The 18,557-nt window shown below is 38.8% G+C and overlaps 1 protein-coding gene and 1 long non-coding RNA gene across 3 annotated transcripts; both read left to right on the forward strand.

Annotated features, from left to right (window-relative positions):
* Positions 1 to 1,438: 1,438 nt before the first annotated feature.
* LOC126587060 (protein PHLOEM UNLOADING MODULATOR-like) lies at positions 1,439 to 18,343 on the forward strand. Of its 2 annotated transcripts, none has more exons than XM_050252037.1 (4): positions 1,439 to 1,833; positions 16,618 to 17,012; positions 17,422 to 17,612; positions 17,721 to 18,343. In XM_050252037.1, exons 1-4 carry the CDS (start codon positions 1,454 to 1,456, stop codon positions 18,120 to 18,122), a joined length of 1,368 nt encoding a protein of 455 aa, XP_050107994.1. In that variant the 5' UTR covers positions 1,439 to 1,453; the 3' UTR covers positions 18,123 to 18,343. The 2 variants fall into 2 exon arrangements, with proteins under 2 accessions (XP_050107994.1, XP_050107993.1); XM_050252036.1 differs by lacking the exon at positions 1,439 to 1,833 and adding an exon at positions 12,895 to 13,300.
* On the forward strand, positions 3,466 to 5,216 carry LOC126587071 (uncharacterized). Its single transcript, XR_007610978.1, has 2 exons — positions 3,466 to 4,428; positions 4,527 to 5,216. It is a non-coding gene; the product is annotated as an uncharacterized LOC126587071 (long non-coding RNA).
* Positions 18,344 to 18,557: the final 214 nt, after the last annotated feature.

Below are 18,557 nucleotides of genomic sequence, written 5' to 3' on the forward strand. Positions count from 1 at the left end.
AGGTAATATAATATTTGTTAAGTATTTTTGGTTACGAAAACTGTTTAGAAGACAATATTCTTGAGTTATTTAACCTATAAAGTAAAGTATTAACATAATATATATATATATATATATATATATATATATATATAATTAGCTATATAAACCATGCACTATAGTCAATAGCATTGATCTAAGTTTTGTTCGATAGAGAACATGGTTTGTGTTAATTTTACATATATAAAATAAATGGGTAAACGGTTACTCGTTTATAACCACAGTTAATACTCATAACCACCCATTTAAATTTCACGGATAAACGGTTATACCCATAACCGTTTATTTATCTAAACGGTTACCCATAACTATAACCGTGAAATTTAAATAGACCGGTAATCACGGTTACCCATATCCGCAGGCATTTTGCCCATCCCTAATGGTGAATCGGCGATGGTGGCAGGTGGTGTGATGTTGAGGAGAAGGAGATAGTGGGGACTAGGGGCTCGCCCAAGTGAGAAAGAAATACAATCCCTTGATCCAATCCATTCATTTTATATTAGAGACGGGCCCGTCCAACCCCCGTGCTTCCTAAGTTTTGGACCCACCCCGCCTCGTAATTACATTCGACTCGTCCCGTACTGTCTCGTTTCTCCTTTGATAAACTTGTACCATCACTTATCCGCCTCGAATCGCAAGTATCCACCCTGACCTGCGGGTCGTGGACCGGTTTGCCCCCCCCCCCTTTAACCTACAATTAATAAATGAAAATATTACTATATTATAGTGGTATGTGGTAAGATGATTTTAAGTAATTGATTATTTGCTTTATATGGGGACGATTGCTCTAAATTTTTTTGGTTTCATTTTTCAAAAATATCAGAGATCGATTTCAACTAGGCTTAACAATTTTTTGCACAATTCGTTAACCAAACACGAAATGATACAAAAATAACAAATTTTGAGTCCACTCGTTAACGAGTTAAGTCGTTATCGTGTCGTCTGTTAAGAATCTGATAGGAGATCCTTTGCCAGATTTAGACATTAGACATGACAATTTCTTGCATAACCCGTTAAACCGAATCGAGTCGTTAACAAAACGACACGACCTGTTAAGATAATATGTATGACATGAACACTACAAACACAATTAGTTTGTCAAACCTCAAATTAGACATAATAAACCAATAATAATTTGATATCGAACATTCCGGCTAGTGGAAGTTAAAAACATCAGTTTCCAAGTGGCATGGAATAGGAACCCATCAAAACAAGGGGGTGCTATTTACACATCCTATTTTACTTCTTACACACCCTTGATAATTTCTGTCCATTGATCTTCTTCAATTCATTTGATCCGACGGCTGAAAAATAAAAAAGTGTGTGAGAAGTAAAATAAGGTGTGTGAATATCACACCCCTAAAACAAAACAACTAAACTAATACGGGAGAGTAGAGTAGACTCCATACTTGGAATGTTCAAACCCCCAAGACCCAACTTCCAGCTCCCGGTTTTCTTTACACCAGCCACGCCGTCAGCTCACTCTTTCTCATTCACCACCATGCGGTGGCTGCCGCTGAGGTCCGGTGGCCTTGGAAGCGTCGCCGTGGCCTATGTGGCAGTCGACTACCTCCGCCACCTCTCGCCCACGTGGCACGGCCGTCTTCAGCCCGCGCTGCACACCGTACTCGCCGTCATTGCCGTCAGTCGGGTCCCTTTCTACAAGCACTGGACCTCTGAGTTTCGCGTCGTCTTTCCCTTCATCGGTTCCATGCTCTTTATGCTCTTGGCTCTTCTCTTTGAAGCTCTCTGCGTCCGCTTTGTCACCGCCGCCCTCGGCCTTGATTGGAACAGGTATTGTCCTTTATTCCTTATTCTTCCGTTCACTCTCTCTCTCTCTTTGTCTCTATGTGTATTTTGATCTACGTTTTCTGCTCATTGAGCTTAAATACAAGTGACCCAGATGTTTAATCAGTCAGAATTTCGAGTTCTCTACTTTATATTTCGGGTTTTAAATTCCTAAATATTATGTGGGTCGAGTTTGATTGTGTTGTTTTTTCGGAAGTTCATCTAAATGTGGCAAAATCCAAGTCATCGGTGTGGGGTCTTCCAAGCACCACCCTTTGGGCTTATGGCAATCGAGTCAATGGGAGATCAGGGATTGTGGATACATTCCATCAGAATTAGTCAGCAATTAGAATAAAAACTGAAAATGAATTATATTCCACCAGTTTTAAACACAAATAGTGGCACTAATCACATATTTTTACAATATATTTTGCAAATATAGTAGAAATATGAACAAGAACTAAATAGATAGGAGATATAAATCACATAGCAATTATGTTTTCTTACATGTAAACCTATGGTAGATACAAATTGCCTAAACAATTGAAACTTCTTTGATCCCTATGTATTTTTGAGTTGAAGAAGTGAAATAATCCAGGCCCGAGCTGTGTCATCGACATTCAGTCAGGAAAGCCTCGATAGGAGAGTGGGTTGTAGGTCAATGCTGACTCTGATAAGTCAGTAAGAAATTTAGGAAAGTTAGGAAAAAGAAAAGGCCTAGTGTTTGATCCTGGTTGATGGCTTTTCAGTCAAGCTAAAGTTCGATGGGCCAGTTGATTGGTGGCCTAACAGTGAGAAAATGTTTAGAGGAATAAAACCAACTGTTACATTGAAGGAGGCTTAGGCTTACTATGGCCACACCTTCCTATGTGGGATATAAATAGATGGGATGGGTGTACCACAGCAACATGTATATGCTGTGATTGGGTTTAATTTTGTCAAGAAAAAGAGTATGAATAAGACTCCACATTTCTCGCAACTGCATCTTATTACCCGTAATCGGATCATGAGTAACTTCAACCCAGCTAGAACATAACGTAACATCTTCAATAAGCGTCCAATTCGTACCTGCATCATTAGTCATTTTGTTGGAAACCAATTGGATTGAAACTTTGAGAAAAAGATTGGAATGCGGTTAAAAGTATTTGAGAAAATATAAAATTGTGGTGTAAGGTAGAAGATAATAAGAAGGTAACATATTTGAAATCCATTGGATTAAAAAAAATTTGAAATCCAACCCTCCAGATTGTGCCACGCAGCACAACGGTAACGTATTTGAATTTTTTATTTTTTCTATTTTTTTATTTTTTTATTTTTATAGGCGAATAACGTGGACCATTGATCTCAAATCCAACAGCTGATATTGCAGAAGGTTTGAAATTTTTTTTGACCGTTGGAAATCCAACAGTCCATACAAAGTATCCATTGAATCCAATGGACGAGAACGTGCCACGTGGCCCACCAATAGTAACATTACATACCTCTGGACCGCGGGCCCCATCAATTGAAAAGTTGTCAGTGACGTGCCCCCACACACACATGTGTGACACGCGCCTGATGCAAATTTTATTATAACATGGTTGACGTTAGCCTTACATCACCGGGCCTTAGGTGCTCGGGCCTGCTATTCAAGCCCGCCCTCTCACTCGGGCCCCCCTCAGCCCAATCGCCGGCATGGACTGGAGCAAGGAGCTAGGGCTATTAGGTAGGAAATTTAGCCGATCCATCGAGCTGGAGCATACGGTGGAGTTGCTCTAAGAGGCAGAGTAAAGCAACTCCACCAATGATCAATTGCCTCTGCGATTGGGTTTAATTTCCATCCAATCCTTGAAAAACTGCTCTAGCAATTGAAAAAATTGAGGGCAATTGATAATGGCAGATAGTACGATAGCTACCCTGCTAATTGTTGCAAGGGCAGGCGCCCAACATTTCCACCAGTAGACCACTGTGGGTCCCCCCCCTCCCCCCCCCCCCACGTGATAAGCTTTGAGCCAAACAACTTTTTCTCTTTAAAAAAGAACCGTTGGAAATCCAATGGTTCTTTAATCTAGACCGTTGGTTTTCCAACGGGAAAAAAGTTTTACCCTTTTATGATCAACTACCACGTGGCAGAATCCTAACCTTCCAACGGTTATAATTTTGAAAATCAACGACCAAGATTATTTTAACGGAAATAAATTTTAAAAAAAATATTAAAAAATTCCTATAAAATTTCAAAAATATTCAAATTTTTTTTTCTATAAATGCCAACCATATTCTTCATCCTTCACACCACAACTCAATATTTTTTTTTTTACTACAATCCTTTTTGTTACCAAGAAATATGAGTGACAAGTCAAATTGGATGATTAAGGAAGACGTTGCTTTGCTTTGGGCTTGGGTGCTTGTTACTCATGATTAGATCATTGGAAATGAGATGAAAGTGCAACACATGTGGCATAAGATTCATGACCATTTGTCAAGCTAATTCAAGACACATCTCGGAGAGGACAATCAATGTCGAGTAAATACAGACGCTTGCATAAAGATTTGAAAGCTTGGTAAGAAGCCCTTGCAAAAGCGGAAGGACTTTATCAAAATGATACTAATCTAGCTGATATGGTAATCTTATTTTATTGTTAATAAAAATGAAAATAATATGTTAATTTTTTACTTTTATTAAGTAAATCTTTATGTTGTCCCACACTTTTTTTTTTTAGAAACTACAAGCTCAAATATGGTTCAATCTTGACAACAAGAAATCATTCACAAGGCACGAATGTTGGAACATTGTGAAGCAAACTCCAAAGTACAAGGTTCTGCCTATTGGTCCACATGTTCAGTTGAACCAGACTTCATTGCACGAATCAAGTACTGAAGAGTCTCCATTGGAGACCCCATTGGAGACACCATTGGTAACCCCTATTGAATCGGTCACACAAACTGAAGAAACAACGAGGCCTATTGGTAAGAAGGTTGTTAAGAGAAAAGCTACAAGAGGGAGTTCTTTGAATAAATGATTATTCAAAAACTATTGATGAATTGGCTCGCCAACATGCATTGAATATGGAACGAGGCAGATTAATGTATGAGCAAGACAAGGCTAGAGATGAAGCAATGGCGAGAGAAAGAGAATTGAATCGGCAAGAAATGCAAAAGGACAAGGATAGGGAGATCATGTCTTGACCCATCGATGGTGAATCTCCTAATTCAAAAAGTTTTTGGAGAAGTGAAAAAAATCGGGTCATGAGAAGAAGGTTTTCCTTGGAAGATGAGGAAGTTCCACACACTCCAAGGGAAGACGAACCGAGCCACATTGATTTTATCCCCTAGTTTAAAAATTAGTTATATTTGTTGTAATGCGATGAATTTCCGTTGTATTGTAATTATTTATTGGAATTAGACTTTAATTATGTTTGCTATGACGCCCACATTCATTAAAAAACTAAAAAAAAATATATTTGTAAATAGTAATCGCCCTTGCCCTTGCCCTTCGTCCTTTCAAACTGGTAGACTTGCACAAAAGCAATTACTGTTTAGAGTGAATAGTAAAGGCAATTTTATTGCCTTTGCTCTCCAATTGCCATTGCCTTCCACCAATTGGTGGAGATGCTTTAAGAGCAAGTCCACCCCTAAGGACTTTGTGCCAGCACCCAGCCCATTTATCCACTCCAGTTAACAGTAACATACTCAAATGAACAGTAATAAGCCAATGCATCTCCACCAGTGAAAAAATGCGCTGGTACAAACAATCTCCACCCCTACAAAATGCGCTGGCACCCAGCCCATTTAAAATTTTTTAAAATTTTTTCTAAAAGAATAAAAAAATAAAATAGTTTTAATTTCGGATAGGATTTTTAACCAATCTCGTCACGCCACGTGTCATTATTTGAACGTACTATTTTGTGAATAGATTTCCGCTAAGATTTTCAACCAATCCCGACACACCACGTGTCACTTCCGTTTTACAATAATTTAGCCAAGATTTCGATAAGATTTTTAACCAATAACGTCATGCCACGTGTCATTATCCGAACGTACTATTTTGTGGATAGATTTCCGATAATATTTTCGACAAATCTCGACACGCCTCGTGTCACTTCCGGTTTACAATAATTTAGCCAAGATTTCGATAAGATTTTCAACCAATCACGTAGTGCCACGTGGCATTGTCCAAAACCTCATCCTTTCTTTTTTTGTCCATATAAACCCTACATCCCTACATCCATTCTCACACCAAGCTCAGTCCTTCTTTTTAGCTCAGAATCCTTGTTCATCGTTTTCAAATCTTGAGTTCTTATTACAATGTCTTCTTCAAGAAGGGTGTATAAACAGTTGCAGGAGCAACAACAAAGGTTGTTGGCACAACAGGCAGAATTGGCCAATCTCGAGGAAGATGGAGGTGGAGATGAGGCTTTCTTCATGGAGGAGGATGAGGATGATCACCATAGAAGGCAGAAGGCCTCACATTCCCACCGTGTCATGGAAGCCATGGGTCAAATAGCCAAACCAAGACGTGTTGCAAACCTCGATAGAAAAAGGGAAAAACGAGGTAAAAATCTATTGGAAGATTATTTTATTCCCAATAGCATATTCCCTGATCATATTTTTAGACGGCGTTTTAGAATGCAACGAAATTTGTTCAACAAAATCATGAGTGATATTTGCCACCATGATCCATACTTTGTGCAAAAAGAGGATGCTTTTCATGTTCTATGTCTTATTCTCGAGCAAAAAATTACGGCGTCCTTGCGAATGCTTGCATATGGAGCATCTGCAGATCCAATGGATGAGATCGCGAGGATGGGAAAAACAACTGTTCTGGAGTCCCTGATGCGGTTTTGCTCTGCAATTGAAGCACTCTACACCAATGAGTACCTCCGGACACCCACGCCAAGGGACATGCGAAGGCTTCTAAGGAAGAGTGAGATGTGAGGCTTCCCTGGCATGATTGGAAGCATCGACTGCATGCATTGGACTTGGAAAAACTGTCCAAGTGCGTGGCAAGGAGCATATGGCGACAGAAAATGAGCCAAAAGCATCATTTTGGAAGCGGTGGCTTCATTTGATACATGGATTTGGCATGCTTTTTTTGGTGTTCTAGGAGCTCAGAATGACCTAAATGTCCTTGCCCAATCCCCAGTGTTCGACGAACTGCTGCAAGGAAACTCGCCGAGATGCACATATTGGGTTAATGGTACCCAATACGAGGGATCATACTACCTTGCAGATGGCATTTACCCAAGGTAGTCAACATTTGTCAAAACAGTGCCACATCCACAGACTGAAAAGGAAAAACACTTTGCAAAATGTCAAGAAGGGTGTAGGAAGGATGTCGAGCGTTGTTTTGGTATCCTGCAAGCTCGTTGGGCGATTATCAGGGCTGCAGCTAGAATGTTTGATGTCGAGGCTCTTCGATCCATCATGATGACGTGTATTATTCTCCACAACATGATTGTTGAAGATGAGTATGATTATGATGCCGTCGATGAATATGAGCCGGATCCGATGAACAACTCAAGAACACGTATCTATTGTGCTCATGACCGGACTGAAGATCCAGTGCAACACGAGCCGTTGGAACGCGATGGACGTTACAATGAATTAATCGTTCAGCGGTACACTAATGTGCAAGAGCCATACTGGCACGTAACCCGCCAGAATGACTTGATTGAGCACCAGTAGGGATTGCATGAAGGCGAAGATAATTAGAATGAGGCTTGTGGTTGAAGAATAAATTGTATTTTTTTTTTAAGTTTATGTAATTCTATGTAGTGTGTTTTGTTTTTAAGTTTATTTGGTGAGTTTATGTAATTCTATTTATTTGGTGAGTTTATGTAATTCTATGTAGTGTGTTTTGTTTTTAAGTTTATTTGGTGGGTGAGTTTATGTAATTCTATGTACTGTGTTTTGTTTTTAAGTTTATTTGGTGAGTTTATGTAATCTTATTTCATGTGTTTAAATAAAGTACAAAAGAAATAAAGTTTTAAAAATAAATAAATAATTACATTAAAATTGCATAATAAATTAAATAAAAATAAATAAAGTTTTAAAAATAAATAAGAGATAACATAAAAATTACATAAGAAATTAAATAAAGTTCAAAAGAAAAAAGAAAGAAAAAACATAAAAAATACATAAGAAATTAAATAAAATTCTAAAAAGATAAGAAATTACATAAAAATTATACAAAGTCTGTCGAGTTAGGATATGTGGTGCTAAGATCTTGGTTGCCATGATTTGTGTAGCTAGAACCCCCTTGACTTGTTTCCGCATCTCTTGCACGCCTCCTTCGCATGACATCTCTTTTTTCCGATGTCCAAAAATATTTAGAATTCGGAGACAGTCCTACTAGAAACTTGCTTATAGTGTCACGATCTGCTTGAGCCATCCTTTCTTCTCGAAGCAATTCATTTTCTCGATGAAGTGCTTCTCTAACCAGCTCGTTCTCTCGATTAACTACTTCTCTTTGTCTCTCAGCCGCCGCATCACGGGCCTCAGTAGCTGCTAATATTGCTGCCATAGCAGCAACTTTTTCCTCATCTCTAGCCTTTTCCCGTGCCATGTTCAGTTCACCTTGGCGAGCAAGTTCTTCCATATATTTAGTGTAGTCATTTTTGGAAGAACTACATTTTTTCTTTGACACCTTTTTACCTTGAGGCCTGAGGGACTGACGAGTCGGTTGGGTCTCGGGCACTTGTTCAGGCATCCCTTCCGTGTCTTGAAATGTGTCGGCTTCTTGTTCGGCCATGTTTGGTTCTGGAGAACTATGTAGACCCATACCGTGCATGACAACTTCTGGACTAGTTGCCACAATTTTGTATTTAGGGCAATCTTTGACAATTTGCCAACATTCCCATCTAGTGAATGATTTGTTCTCGTTCTTTGAATTGTAGAATGCTTGAGCTTGTAGTGTCTATAAAAATGTGGGATAGCATAGTGTTAAAAAATGCGAGTGTAACACAAATAAATAAATTCAAAATATTGATACGGGTGGAATGCATATAAATTACATAAAAATGACATAAGAAATTAAATAAAAATTACATAAGAAATTAAATAAATTAAAATTTTGATGTGGGTGGAATGCATATAAAAATTACATAAGAAATAACATAAAAATTACATACGAAATTAAATAAATCAAAATATTGATGTGGGTGGAATGCATATAAATAAATAAAAATATTGTCACCTGATCCGCTAAACTTGTCCCACTACGGAGGTTACCGGAAGCATGAGAGATGGCGTTTTTCCAACAAGTAAAGGATGCGTTGAGTTTTTTCCAACGACCTTGAAGACCTTGACTTGTTCTGGCGTCTTTTCCATGTACATCACAAAACGCTTTCGTAATTTTACTCCACATTTCTCGCTTATCCATCTCATTACCCATAATTGGGTCATGAGTAGTGTGAACCCAACATTCATACAACGTAACATCTTCAATGAGCTTCCACGAAGACATTTTTTTCTCTTAAAGTGTAGAAAATATTGAAATGTAGATAGTATAGAAAGTGTAGAAAATATTGAAATGTGGTGTAAAGGTGGAATATGAGGGTTAGGTATTTATAGGAAAAAAAAAATTAACATTTTTCAAAATTTTCTGTAATTTGTTTAAAATTTTCTATATTTTTTAATAATTTTTAATGAATTTTAATATAGTTAATTAATCTGGACCGTTGGATTTGAAAAATATTCAAATCCAAGAGCCAAGGAGTTGCCACGTGGCCAACGATCATATTTCTGACCGTTGGGCCCCTTTTTTTTTTTTTTTACTTTTTTTTGAAAAAAATGTGGACCGCTGATCTTTGATCCGATGGTCTATTTTAAAAGTAAAATTTAAATTTTTTTTACAGTTGGAAATCCAACGGTCTAGAAAACTAGCCGTTGGAAATCCAGCGGCATGAAGGGAGCCACGTCGCCAACTCGGGGGGGGGGGAACTGAGTGGGCCTGTGACGTGGGCCTGCGCTTTGAAAGCCTGTCGGGCACTCGCGCCACGACTCCGTGAAGCGCACGCGCCAGGCAAACAGCCCGGCTTCTTGCTCAGTCTCTTTTGGGTTGGCCCAGAGCCCAGCACGAGCTGGGTACCAGTCAAGTTGAGGGGGTGGACTTGGTTGACAAGGTGCTGGCCTATTTTTTCGGCTGGGTGCTAGGCAAAAAGCCCTCCGGTGGACTTGCTCTAAGGACTCTTGCCTTCCACCCTATTGGTGTATGAACATTCAGCTGTAGTATCACTGTTAATAACATCCAAAACAGATTATTTTTGTTTGTAAGAATGTTGCACACTCAAAGTCCTAGCTTATTCATACTAGAATTCAAGACTTAAATCCAAATAAGCCAAGAAGCAGTCACCAATTTAAGCCAAGCTCTAATATTTGGAGTAGGACCTCTACGAGCAGAAGTTGAAGGGAAAATAAAAGTATTATAGAAAGACAAATAATTTTTGGGCCAATATGTTCGGATGTTTAGAGCTAGCAATACGAACATAGGAGAGCTATCCATCTTGACGCGGTGATGTGGAGGTGGTGGTGGCAACTCGCGATTGGGAGGATAGTCAGGAGAAGATGATGGTGAATAGGGATGGGCAACGGTTATGGCGGACGGGTAACCGCGGTTATTTACTCATAACCATTTATGCTCATACCCACATAATCGTTTAACCGTTGGGTAATTGCCTAAACAGTTATACTCATACCCATAACCATTTATAAACGGTTAACCATACACATAACCGCATACTCATTTAACCGTAACCGTTTAATACCCGTTTACCCATTTACCTTTTTTAACCCGTTTATCTACTTTTTTTTTTACCTTTACCCCTTTTTCACTTATCTACATATTTTTTTAACAATTTGAAAATTAAAAAAAAATTGTCATAATTTTTATTTTTAACAATTAAACACCGTTATATGTACATTCATCATACATTTCCGTATTTTAAATTTTTAAGTCATTCTACCATTCCAATAATTGAAATAATAATTTACGAACAATATTTTTAATTGATATAGAATGAAAAAGCAAGAAAATTAGTTTTAAAGAACACAATTGGAATATAGGATATATAAATGACAGTAACAATGCTAACAAAAGTGAGGGATTAGCTGAAATGGCAAGTCGCAACATGTTTGAGGAACAGGTCTTGGGTTGAATTAAGTGAGTGGGGCTGAGGGGAATTGTTATTTATTTGCCTAATCTTTTGGGAAAATTTTTACTACTAATCCATGTTACCAATGAAGGTGATATAATATTTGTTAAGTATTTTTTGTTACAAAAACTGTTTAGAAGACAATATTCTTGAGTTATTCAACCTATAATGTAAAGTATTAACATAATATATATATATATATATAATTAGCTATATAAACCATGCACTATAGTTAATAGCATTGATCTAAGTTTTGTTCGATAGAGAACATGGTTTGTGTTAATTTTACATATATAAAATAAATGGGTAAACGGTTACCCGTTTATAACCGCAGTTAATATCTATAACCACCCATTTAAATTTCACGGGTAAACGGTTATACCCATAACCGTTTATTTATCTAAACGGTTACCCATAACCGTAACCGTGAAATTTAAATGGACGGGTAACCATGGTTACCCATATCCGCGGACATTTTGCCCTGGTGAATCGGTGATGGTGGCAGGTTGTGTGATGTTGAGGAGAAGGAGACTCAGGACTCAGGAGAGAACTAGGAAAAGAAAAAGTTGAATCGAGATAGTGCGGACTAGGGGCTCGGCCAAGTGAGAAAGAAATGCAATCCCTTGATCCAATCCATTCATTTTATATTAGAGCAACTCCACCCTTGGAGCCCTTCCCCCTGGCAATCCACTATTGAATCCACCCTATTGAACAGTAACTGCCTTTAATGAATAGTAACTACCATTAATGAACAGTAATTACCTTTTGCATCTCCACCATTGGAGCCCTCCCCCTGGCAATAGGTAATAAAATAGTAGTTTTTTTTGTTTGTTTAAATAATATATATATATATATATATATAAAAGGGAAATGGGGCTGTAGGGCCTCGGGCTGACACAAAAAACAATAAAAAAATGCCTTGGCCCTCGGGCTGCAAGCCTGTCAACTCTCCACCCCCCTTGTGCTCGGGCTCCCACCCTCACTCGGGTCCTCCATGGCTGGAGAAGAATCAACCGGCCCTCGGGCCCCTTCCTGCAACCCGTCCCCCGAGCAAAGTAGAAGGCTGGAGTTGCTCTTAGAGACGAGCCCGCCCAGGCCCCGTGCTTCCTAAGTTTTGGACCTACCCCGCCCCGTAATTACATTCGACCCGCCCCGTACCGTCTCGTTTCTTCTTTGATAAACTTGTACCATCACAAATCCTCCTCGAATCGCGAGTATCCACCCTGATATGCGGGTCGTGGACCGGTTTGCCCACCCTTAACCTACACTTAATAAATGAAAATATTACTATATTATAGTAGTATGTGGTAAGATGATTTTAAGTAACTGATTATTTGCTTTATATGGGGATGACTGCTCTAAATTTTTTTGGTTTCATTTTTCAAAAATATCAGAGATCGATTTGAACTGGGCTTAACAATTTCTTGCACAACTCGTTAACCAAACACGAAATGATACGAAAATAACAAATTTTGAGTCCACCCGTTAACGAGTTAAGTCGTTATCGTGTCGTCTGTTAAGAATCTAATAGGAAATCCTTTGCCAGATTTAGACATTAGGCATGACAATTTCTTGTATGACCTGTTAAACCGAATCGAATCGTTAACGAAACGACACGACCTGTTAAGATAATACGTATGACATGAACACTACAAACACAATTAGTTTGTCAAACCTAAAATTAGACATAATAAACCAATAATAATTTGATATCGAACATTTCAGCTAGTGGAAGTTAAAAACATCCGTTTCCAAGTGGCATGGAATAGGAACCCATCAAAACTTCCACACACCCCATTTTACTTTTCACACATCTCTTGATAATTTCTGTTCGTTGATCTTCTTCAATTCATTCGATCTGACAGCTGAAAAATAAAAAAATGTGTGAGAAATAAAATAGCACGCGCCTGAAACAAAACAACTAAACTAATATGGGAGAATAGAGTAGACGCCATACTTGGAATGTTCAAACCCCCAAGACCCAACTTCCAGCTCCCGGTTTTCTTTAAACCAGCCACGCCGTCAGCTCACTCTTTCTCATTCACCACCATGCGGTGGCTGCCGCTGAGGTCCGGTGGCCTTGGAATCGTCGCCGTGGCCTATGTGGCAGTCGACTACCTCCGCCACCTCTCGCCCACGTGGCACGGCCGTCTCCAGCCCGCGCTGCACACCGTACTCGCCGTCATTGCCGTCAGTCGGGTCCCTTTCTACAAGCACTGGACCTCTGAGTTTCGCGTCGTCTTTCCCTTCATCGGTTCCATGCTCTTTATGCTCTTGGCTCTTCTCTTTGAAGCTCTCTGCGTCCGCTTTGTCACCGCCGCCCTCGGCCTTGATTGGAACAGGTATTGTCCTTTATTCCTTATTCTTCCATTCACTCTCTCTCTCTGTGTCTCTATGTGTATTTTGATCTACGTTTTCTGCTCATTGAGCTTAAATACAAGTGACCCAGATGTTTAATCAGCCAGAATTTCGAGTTCTCTACTTTATATTTCGGGTTTTAAATTCCTAAATATTATGTGGGTCGAGTTTGATTGTGTTGTTTTTTCGGAAGTTCATCTAAATATGGCAAAATCCGAATGATCTGTTGTGTTTATTGTGCTAATTTATTTACCAGATGTGGTCAATTTTGTGCAAGGATTAGTGCCAGCATTTTAAGGATCTGATCTTACAATTTGTGCAAGGATTAGTGCCAGATTTAATGCTCATATAGATAATTAAAGATTTCAGCGAAAATGTTTGTTAATGGTATGCTTCTTGTGAGCAATTACTCTCAGGGAGATGAGTGTTTCCTTTTTTAGGGCTTACAAGGAGTTTGAACTCAGTTTCTACCCATTAATGCAAAGGGTAGTGCCATCCACATACCCATGTTTTTTTTTTTATGAACAAATAGTATTATCTATACTAAGTAGGAGGGGGTGAGCTTAGCCTCATAATGGCTAGCAATATTGTGGTTCATACTTGCCCTTGGCGAGAATTGAACCTAAGACCTCTCACTTACAAGTGAAGAGAAATACCACTTCACATACTTATGTTTACTTCTCACACACCCCTCTCAATTTTCGACCGTCAGATCAAATGAATTGAAGAAGATCAATGGCCAAAAATTAACAAGGGTGTGTAGGAGGTAAAGGTAAAAGTGGGTGTGTGAATAGCAATATCCTAATGCAAATCCTAGTGCAATACTGCAATGCCATTCCAACCCGAGATAGAGTGCGTAGGGAGCTCGTTTTTAATGAGTTATGATAGTAACTATGGTACAATTTTTGTATGGGAAATTTAGTTCCCTTTGTTCGTTGACTGACTGTTTCAAAGTTTTTTTGTTTACTACGATTTGCATATAGTTAGGGTTTCAGCCCTTTGCCATGTAGCCCTGTGCATCTTTGAGGGGGGCAATGTTAGTGCTAATACTTAGCATAATATGTATATGCCCAAACAAAGATTTAGGCCATCCCACGCATAACGCAAACTTAATGCTGTTAAAGGTTCCGCCTTTGTATGTTATTCTAAAATGTCTTTTCAAATCTTTAAGCTAAGAAATTATCATATTGATTCTTCTAAACTTTTTCACCGGATTGTCTTTGACTGTTATCATGAAAATGCAGTGTCATAGATTTTTGAATGAATAAATATCATATTATCTTATCAAGATTGGTTTTGTTGTATAAGATATGTCAAGTGGTTGCATTCTTTTGTAGACCATGGTTGTGGCTGCCCTTTATGGGCTATAAAAATCTCCGCAACACTTGTTGATGACACAACCTGTCGGAGAACGTATTGAACATTAGGAGATACTGAGATACCAATGTGGGGTCTTCCAAAGACCACCCTTTGGGCTTGTGGCAATCGAGTCAATGGGAGATCTGGGATTGTGGATACATTCCATCAGAATTAGTCAGCAATTAGAATAAAAACTGAAAATGAATTATATTCCACCAGTTTTAAACACAAAAAGTGGCACAAATCACATATTTTTACAATTTATTTTGCAAATATAGTAGAAATATGAACAAGAACTAAATAGATAGGAGATATAAATCACATAGCAATTATGTTTTCTTACATGTAAACCTATGGTAGATACAAATTGCCTAAACAATTGAAACTTCTTTGATCCCTATAGTATTTTTTGAGTTGAAGAAGTGAAATAATCCAGGCCCGAGCTGTTTCATCGACATTCAGTCAGGAAAGCCTCGATAGGAGAGTGGGTTGTAGGTCAATGCTGACTCTGATAAGTCAGTGAGAAATTTAGGAAAGTTAGGAAAAAGAAAAGGTCTAGTGTTTGATGCTGGTTGATGGCTTTTCAGTCAAGCTAAAGTTCAATGGGCCAGTTGATTGGTGGCCAAACAGAGAGAAAATGTTTAGAGGAATAAGACCAACTGTTACATTGAAGGAGGCTTAGGGTTACTATGGCCACACCTTCCTATATGGGAAATAAATAGATGGGATGGGTGTACCACAGCAACATGTATATGGTGTGTGCTTCCATTCCAATTAACTGTTTCCATATATCAATTTCTTCTTGGAATTTTTTTTTTTAACTTATGCACAGATAGACACCTCCTTCTTTTCATCCTTTAAATCTTGCACAAAAGACTTATTCAGTACAAATGTCCCTGGTATAACTTATTTGTGGCTTCTTTCTCTTTGTTTCTTTGCCGCCCTTGTTATAGGGGTTCTTGTTGCTGCAGAATTTCAACCTGGGTTCTTGTTACTGCATAAATGCTGCCTGTGGTATCTATTAATTTTTGTTGCTGCTCACAACACCATTAGAACACCTCCATAAGCTTCTCCTTAGGCTTCCGTCTTATACCTATTTAATTCTATCTTTGGACTAACAGGTATAAATTAAGTATAAATTGCCTTCAGTTGCTCCAATCGGGACCACCACTCGTCTGGAAGGATTGATATGGTTCTAACTTATCAATAAAGCGACTTAATGATGAAATAACAGAGTTGCTTGGTATCCAACCATAATTTATGTCAAACTCCCCTATATTGTTAGAGAACACTAGCACATCCAAGAACTCAATCTGACTTTAGGGTGCTGACATACAAAACAATTTGTGCATCTTTGCTCCACTTCTGCTAGCTCTTTTCTTGGATGTGAAAATGTGTGCTTCAATATAAATGCAAATTCCATCACGATAGTTAGACAACCATTGGGCCACAAAAGCTTTAACTGTTAGGGAATGAATCAGCAAACAAGTGAGGAATGAGAATTGTAGTATTCAAACTAAGGACCTCCCACAACCAAGGATCTAATACCATGTTAGACGACCATGAGACCTCAAAAGCTTATGCTGCTAGGGAATAAGTTACAATGTAATGTAATATCAACCAAACAAAAGGAATCTGAAAAGAAAATACACGGAAAAATATCATCTTATAAATTTTCTTGTCTAATTTCCACACGTAAGCAGCATTTTTCATTTAATTTCTATTTAATAAATGCCCTCGGCATTGTTTTTATAATTGAATGATTTGATACAATGACATGTAAGGTCTATCAGATGATTTGATGTAGTCTGTTTTCTTGTATTTCATAGCATCACTATAGAGAGGATACTTTTTTATTTCTCATGCAATGTTAGCCATAGTTTTTAGTTATTATTTAATGAGAGTAAAACTGATTGTCTTCTTCATTTTTGGTACTTGACAGTCGTACATCTCCTCTTCCTGACACTGGCCAGTGGTTGCTTTTGGCACTGAATGAGAAACTTCCTCATACCTTAGTTGAAATACTGAGAGCCCGTGTTATTGGACTGCATCATTTCCTCATGTTGTTTATGCTGTTGGCTTTTTCCGTACTCTTTGACTCTGTGAAAGCTCCTGGCCTTGGACTAGGTGCACGGTACATGTTCACCATGGGTATTGGCCGTCTTCTTCGTGCCATAACTTTCGTATCAACTGTTCTGCCGTCTGCCCGTCCTTGGTGTGCTACTGCTCGTTTCACAGTCCCTTCATATCCTCATCGCTGGGCTCAGAAGTATTATGTACCTTATGCTTCGGATTCCAATGCTATTCGTGAATTATTACGACAGGATATGGCTTTTGGTAAGTACTACATAATAGGTTCATTTTCTTCTCAAACCGACCCTGGGTTTCATTTCCTTAATTGCAACTTCGGCCCCAAAAGTACCTTTTTATCTGACCTTCTGACCCAAATTTGTTCTGATCTGGGAACGTATGAATGATTCCTGATATCGATCACTGCATGAGTTATACATTAAAAAGATGCTAACAAACCAAACTCTTTTCCCAACTCTCACACATGGATGGGGTCCTAGATGGGCCTCATTTGAAGGACGGAGAAAAATATAGGTAAAAGAGTTGGGTTCTAAAGTATTTTCCGTTACAGTGTTCCACATTTCTAATGTTGCACCCTTTTCTACGGCAAATACATCCTCCTTTGAGGATAAGGTGGCTGTGTATGTTACAACATTTTTTTATTTGTTTCCCTCAGCTGATACTGGAAAAGTACTTGCGGACTTCCGGCCGGATTGGGGTCGAATGAGCTTCCTAATAGAATTCTTGCGACCAACCGCAATGGATGGACCATGGTATAATTTACTGAAGAATGCTGGAGGTGGCTGCAATGACCTCGTGTACAGTGGACACATGCTAGTTGCTGTATTGACAGCTATGGCCTGGACGGTACTGCCTAATGTGTTTTGAAATTTCTCTCCATTGCCACTTTTGTCCAAGAAGCAACCTACTTGTGCTGCTGATTTTGATTTCTATGAATCTGATCGATTGTTGCAGGAAGCTTATGGTGGTTATAGCTCAGTTATCATATGGTTACTTGTCGGGCATTCTGCACAGAGAGAAATACGGGAACGTCACCATTATAGCGTAGACTGTGTCGTGGCCATTTATGTGGGAATCCTCCTTTGGAAGATGACAAGTTTTTGGTGGCCAGCCAAGGATGCATCCAGAGAAAGGAGGATCGCAATGCTTGAGAAGATTCAAAGTCGACTCACCCAAGCTGCCAAGGACAACGACATAGATGAAGTGAGAGAACTTCTTAGAGAAGTTGAGTTGGGAAGTCAAGAGAGCCAGAATAACAAAGGACCGAGCACGGGTATGTGGTTATTTGGTTGTGCTATCATAGTAACTGCCATCACCATTGTTCTTCTTGCCTTGACGTTGACAAGCGGTGGATAATTTCCGGGCATGATTTCTTTCCACGATTTAGACGGTTAGACATACATCGCAGTTGCTTGTGTTTGTAGAACTTTGTGAAGAATTGTTTGTGTTGTACCTGGTTGAGGTTTTGTCACATGATATATGGAGAGAATCTTTTGAAATGTAATACATGAAGCTAGTGAATGATTACATTAATTCGGATTTTCTACGTAATTGATAACATTGATATTTTGTTTAAACCCACGTCTCGGGTAGGCCTAGCAAATGGGTTGTATTTCTTGTATTCGTATTGTTTCGTGTCATTTTGTTATCTTAACGGGTAGTGTCGTGTCAAACCTGTTATCTTAACGGGTTTTTAATAGGTAACCTAAACTCGATTCATTAACGGGTCGTGTCATTTTGTTTCGAATTTACAAGTTATGCAATAAAGTGTCATGCCTAATGTGTAAATTT

Source organism: Malus sylvestris, chromosome 10 (genome assembly GCF_916048215.2).
Source record: "Malus sylvestris chromosome 10, drMalSylv7.2, whole genome shotgun sequence".
Classification (NCBI taxonomy): domain Eukaryota; kingdom Viridiplantae; phylum Streptophyta; class Magnoliopsida; order Rosales; family Rosaceae; genus Malus; species Malus sylvestris.

Coding starts and splice junctions, on each gene's coding strand:
- LOC126587060 (XM_050252037.1), top strand. CDS start 1,454: ATGTTCAAACCCCCAAGACCCAACTTCCAGCTCCCGGTTTTCTTTACA. Junction 1,834..16,617: donor CTCGGCCTTGATTGGAACAG/GTATTGTCCTTT, acceptor GGTACTTGACAG/TCGTACATCTCCTCTTCCTG. Junction 17,013..17,421: donor ACGACAGGATATGGCTTTTG/GTAAGTACTACA, acceptor TGTTTCCCTCAG/CTGATACTGGAAAAGTACTT.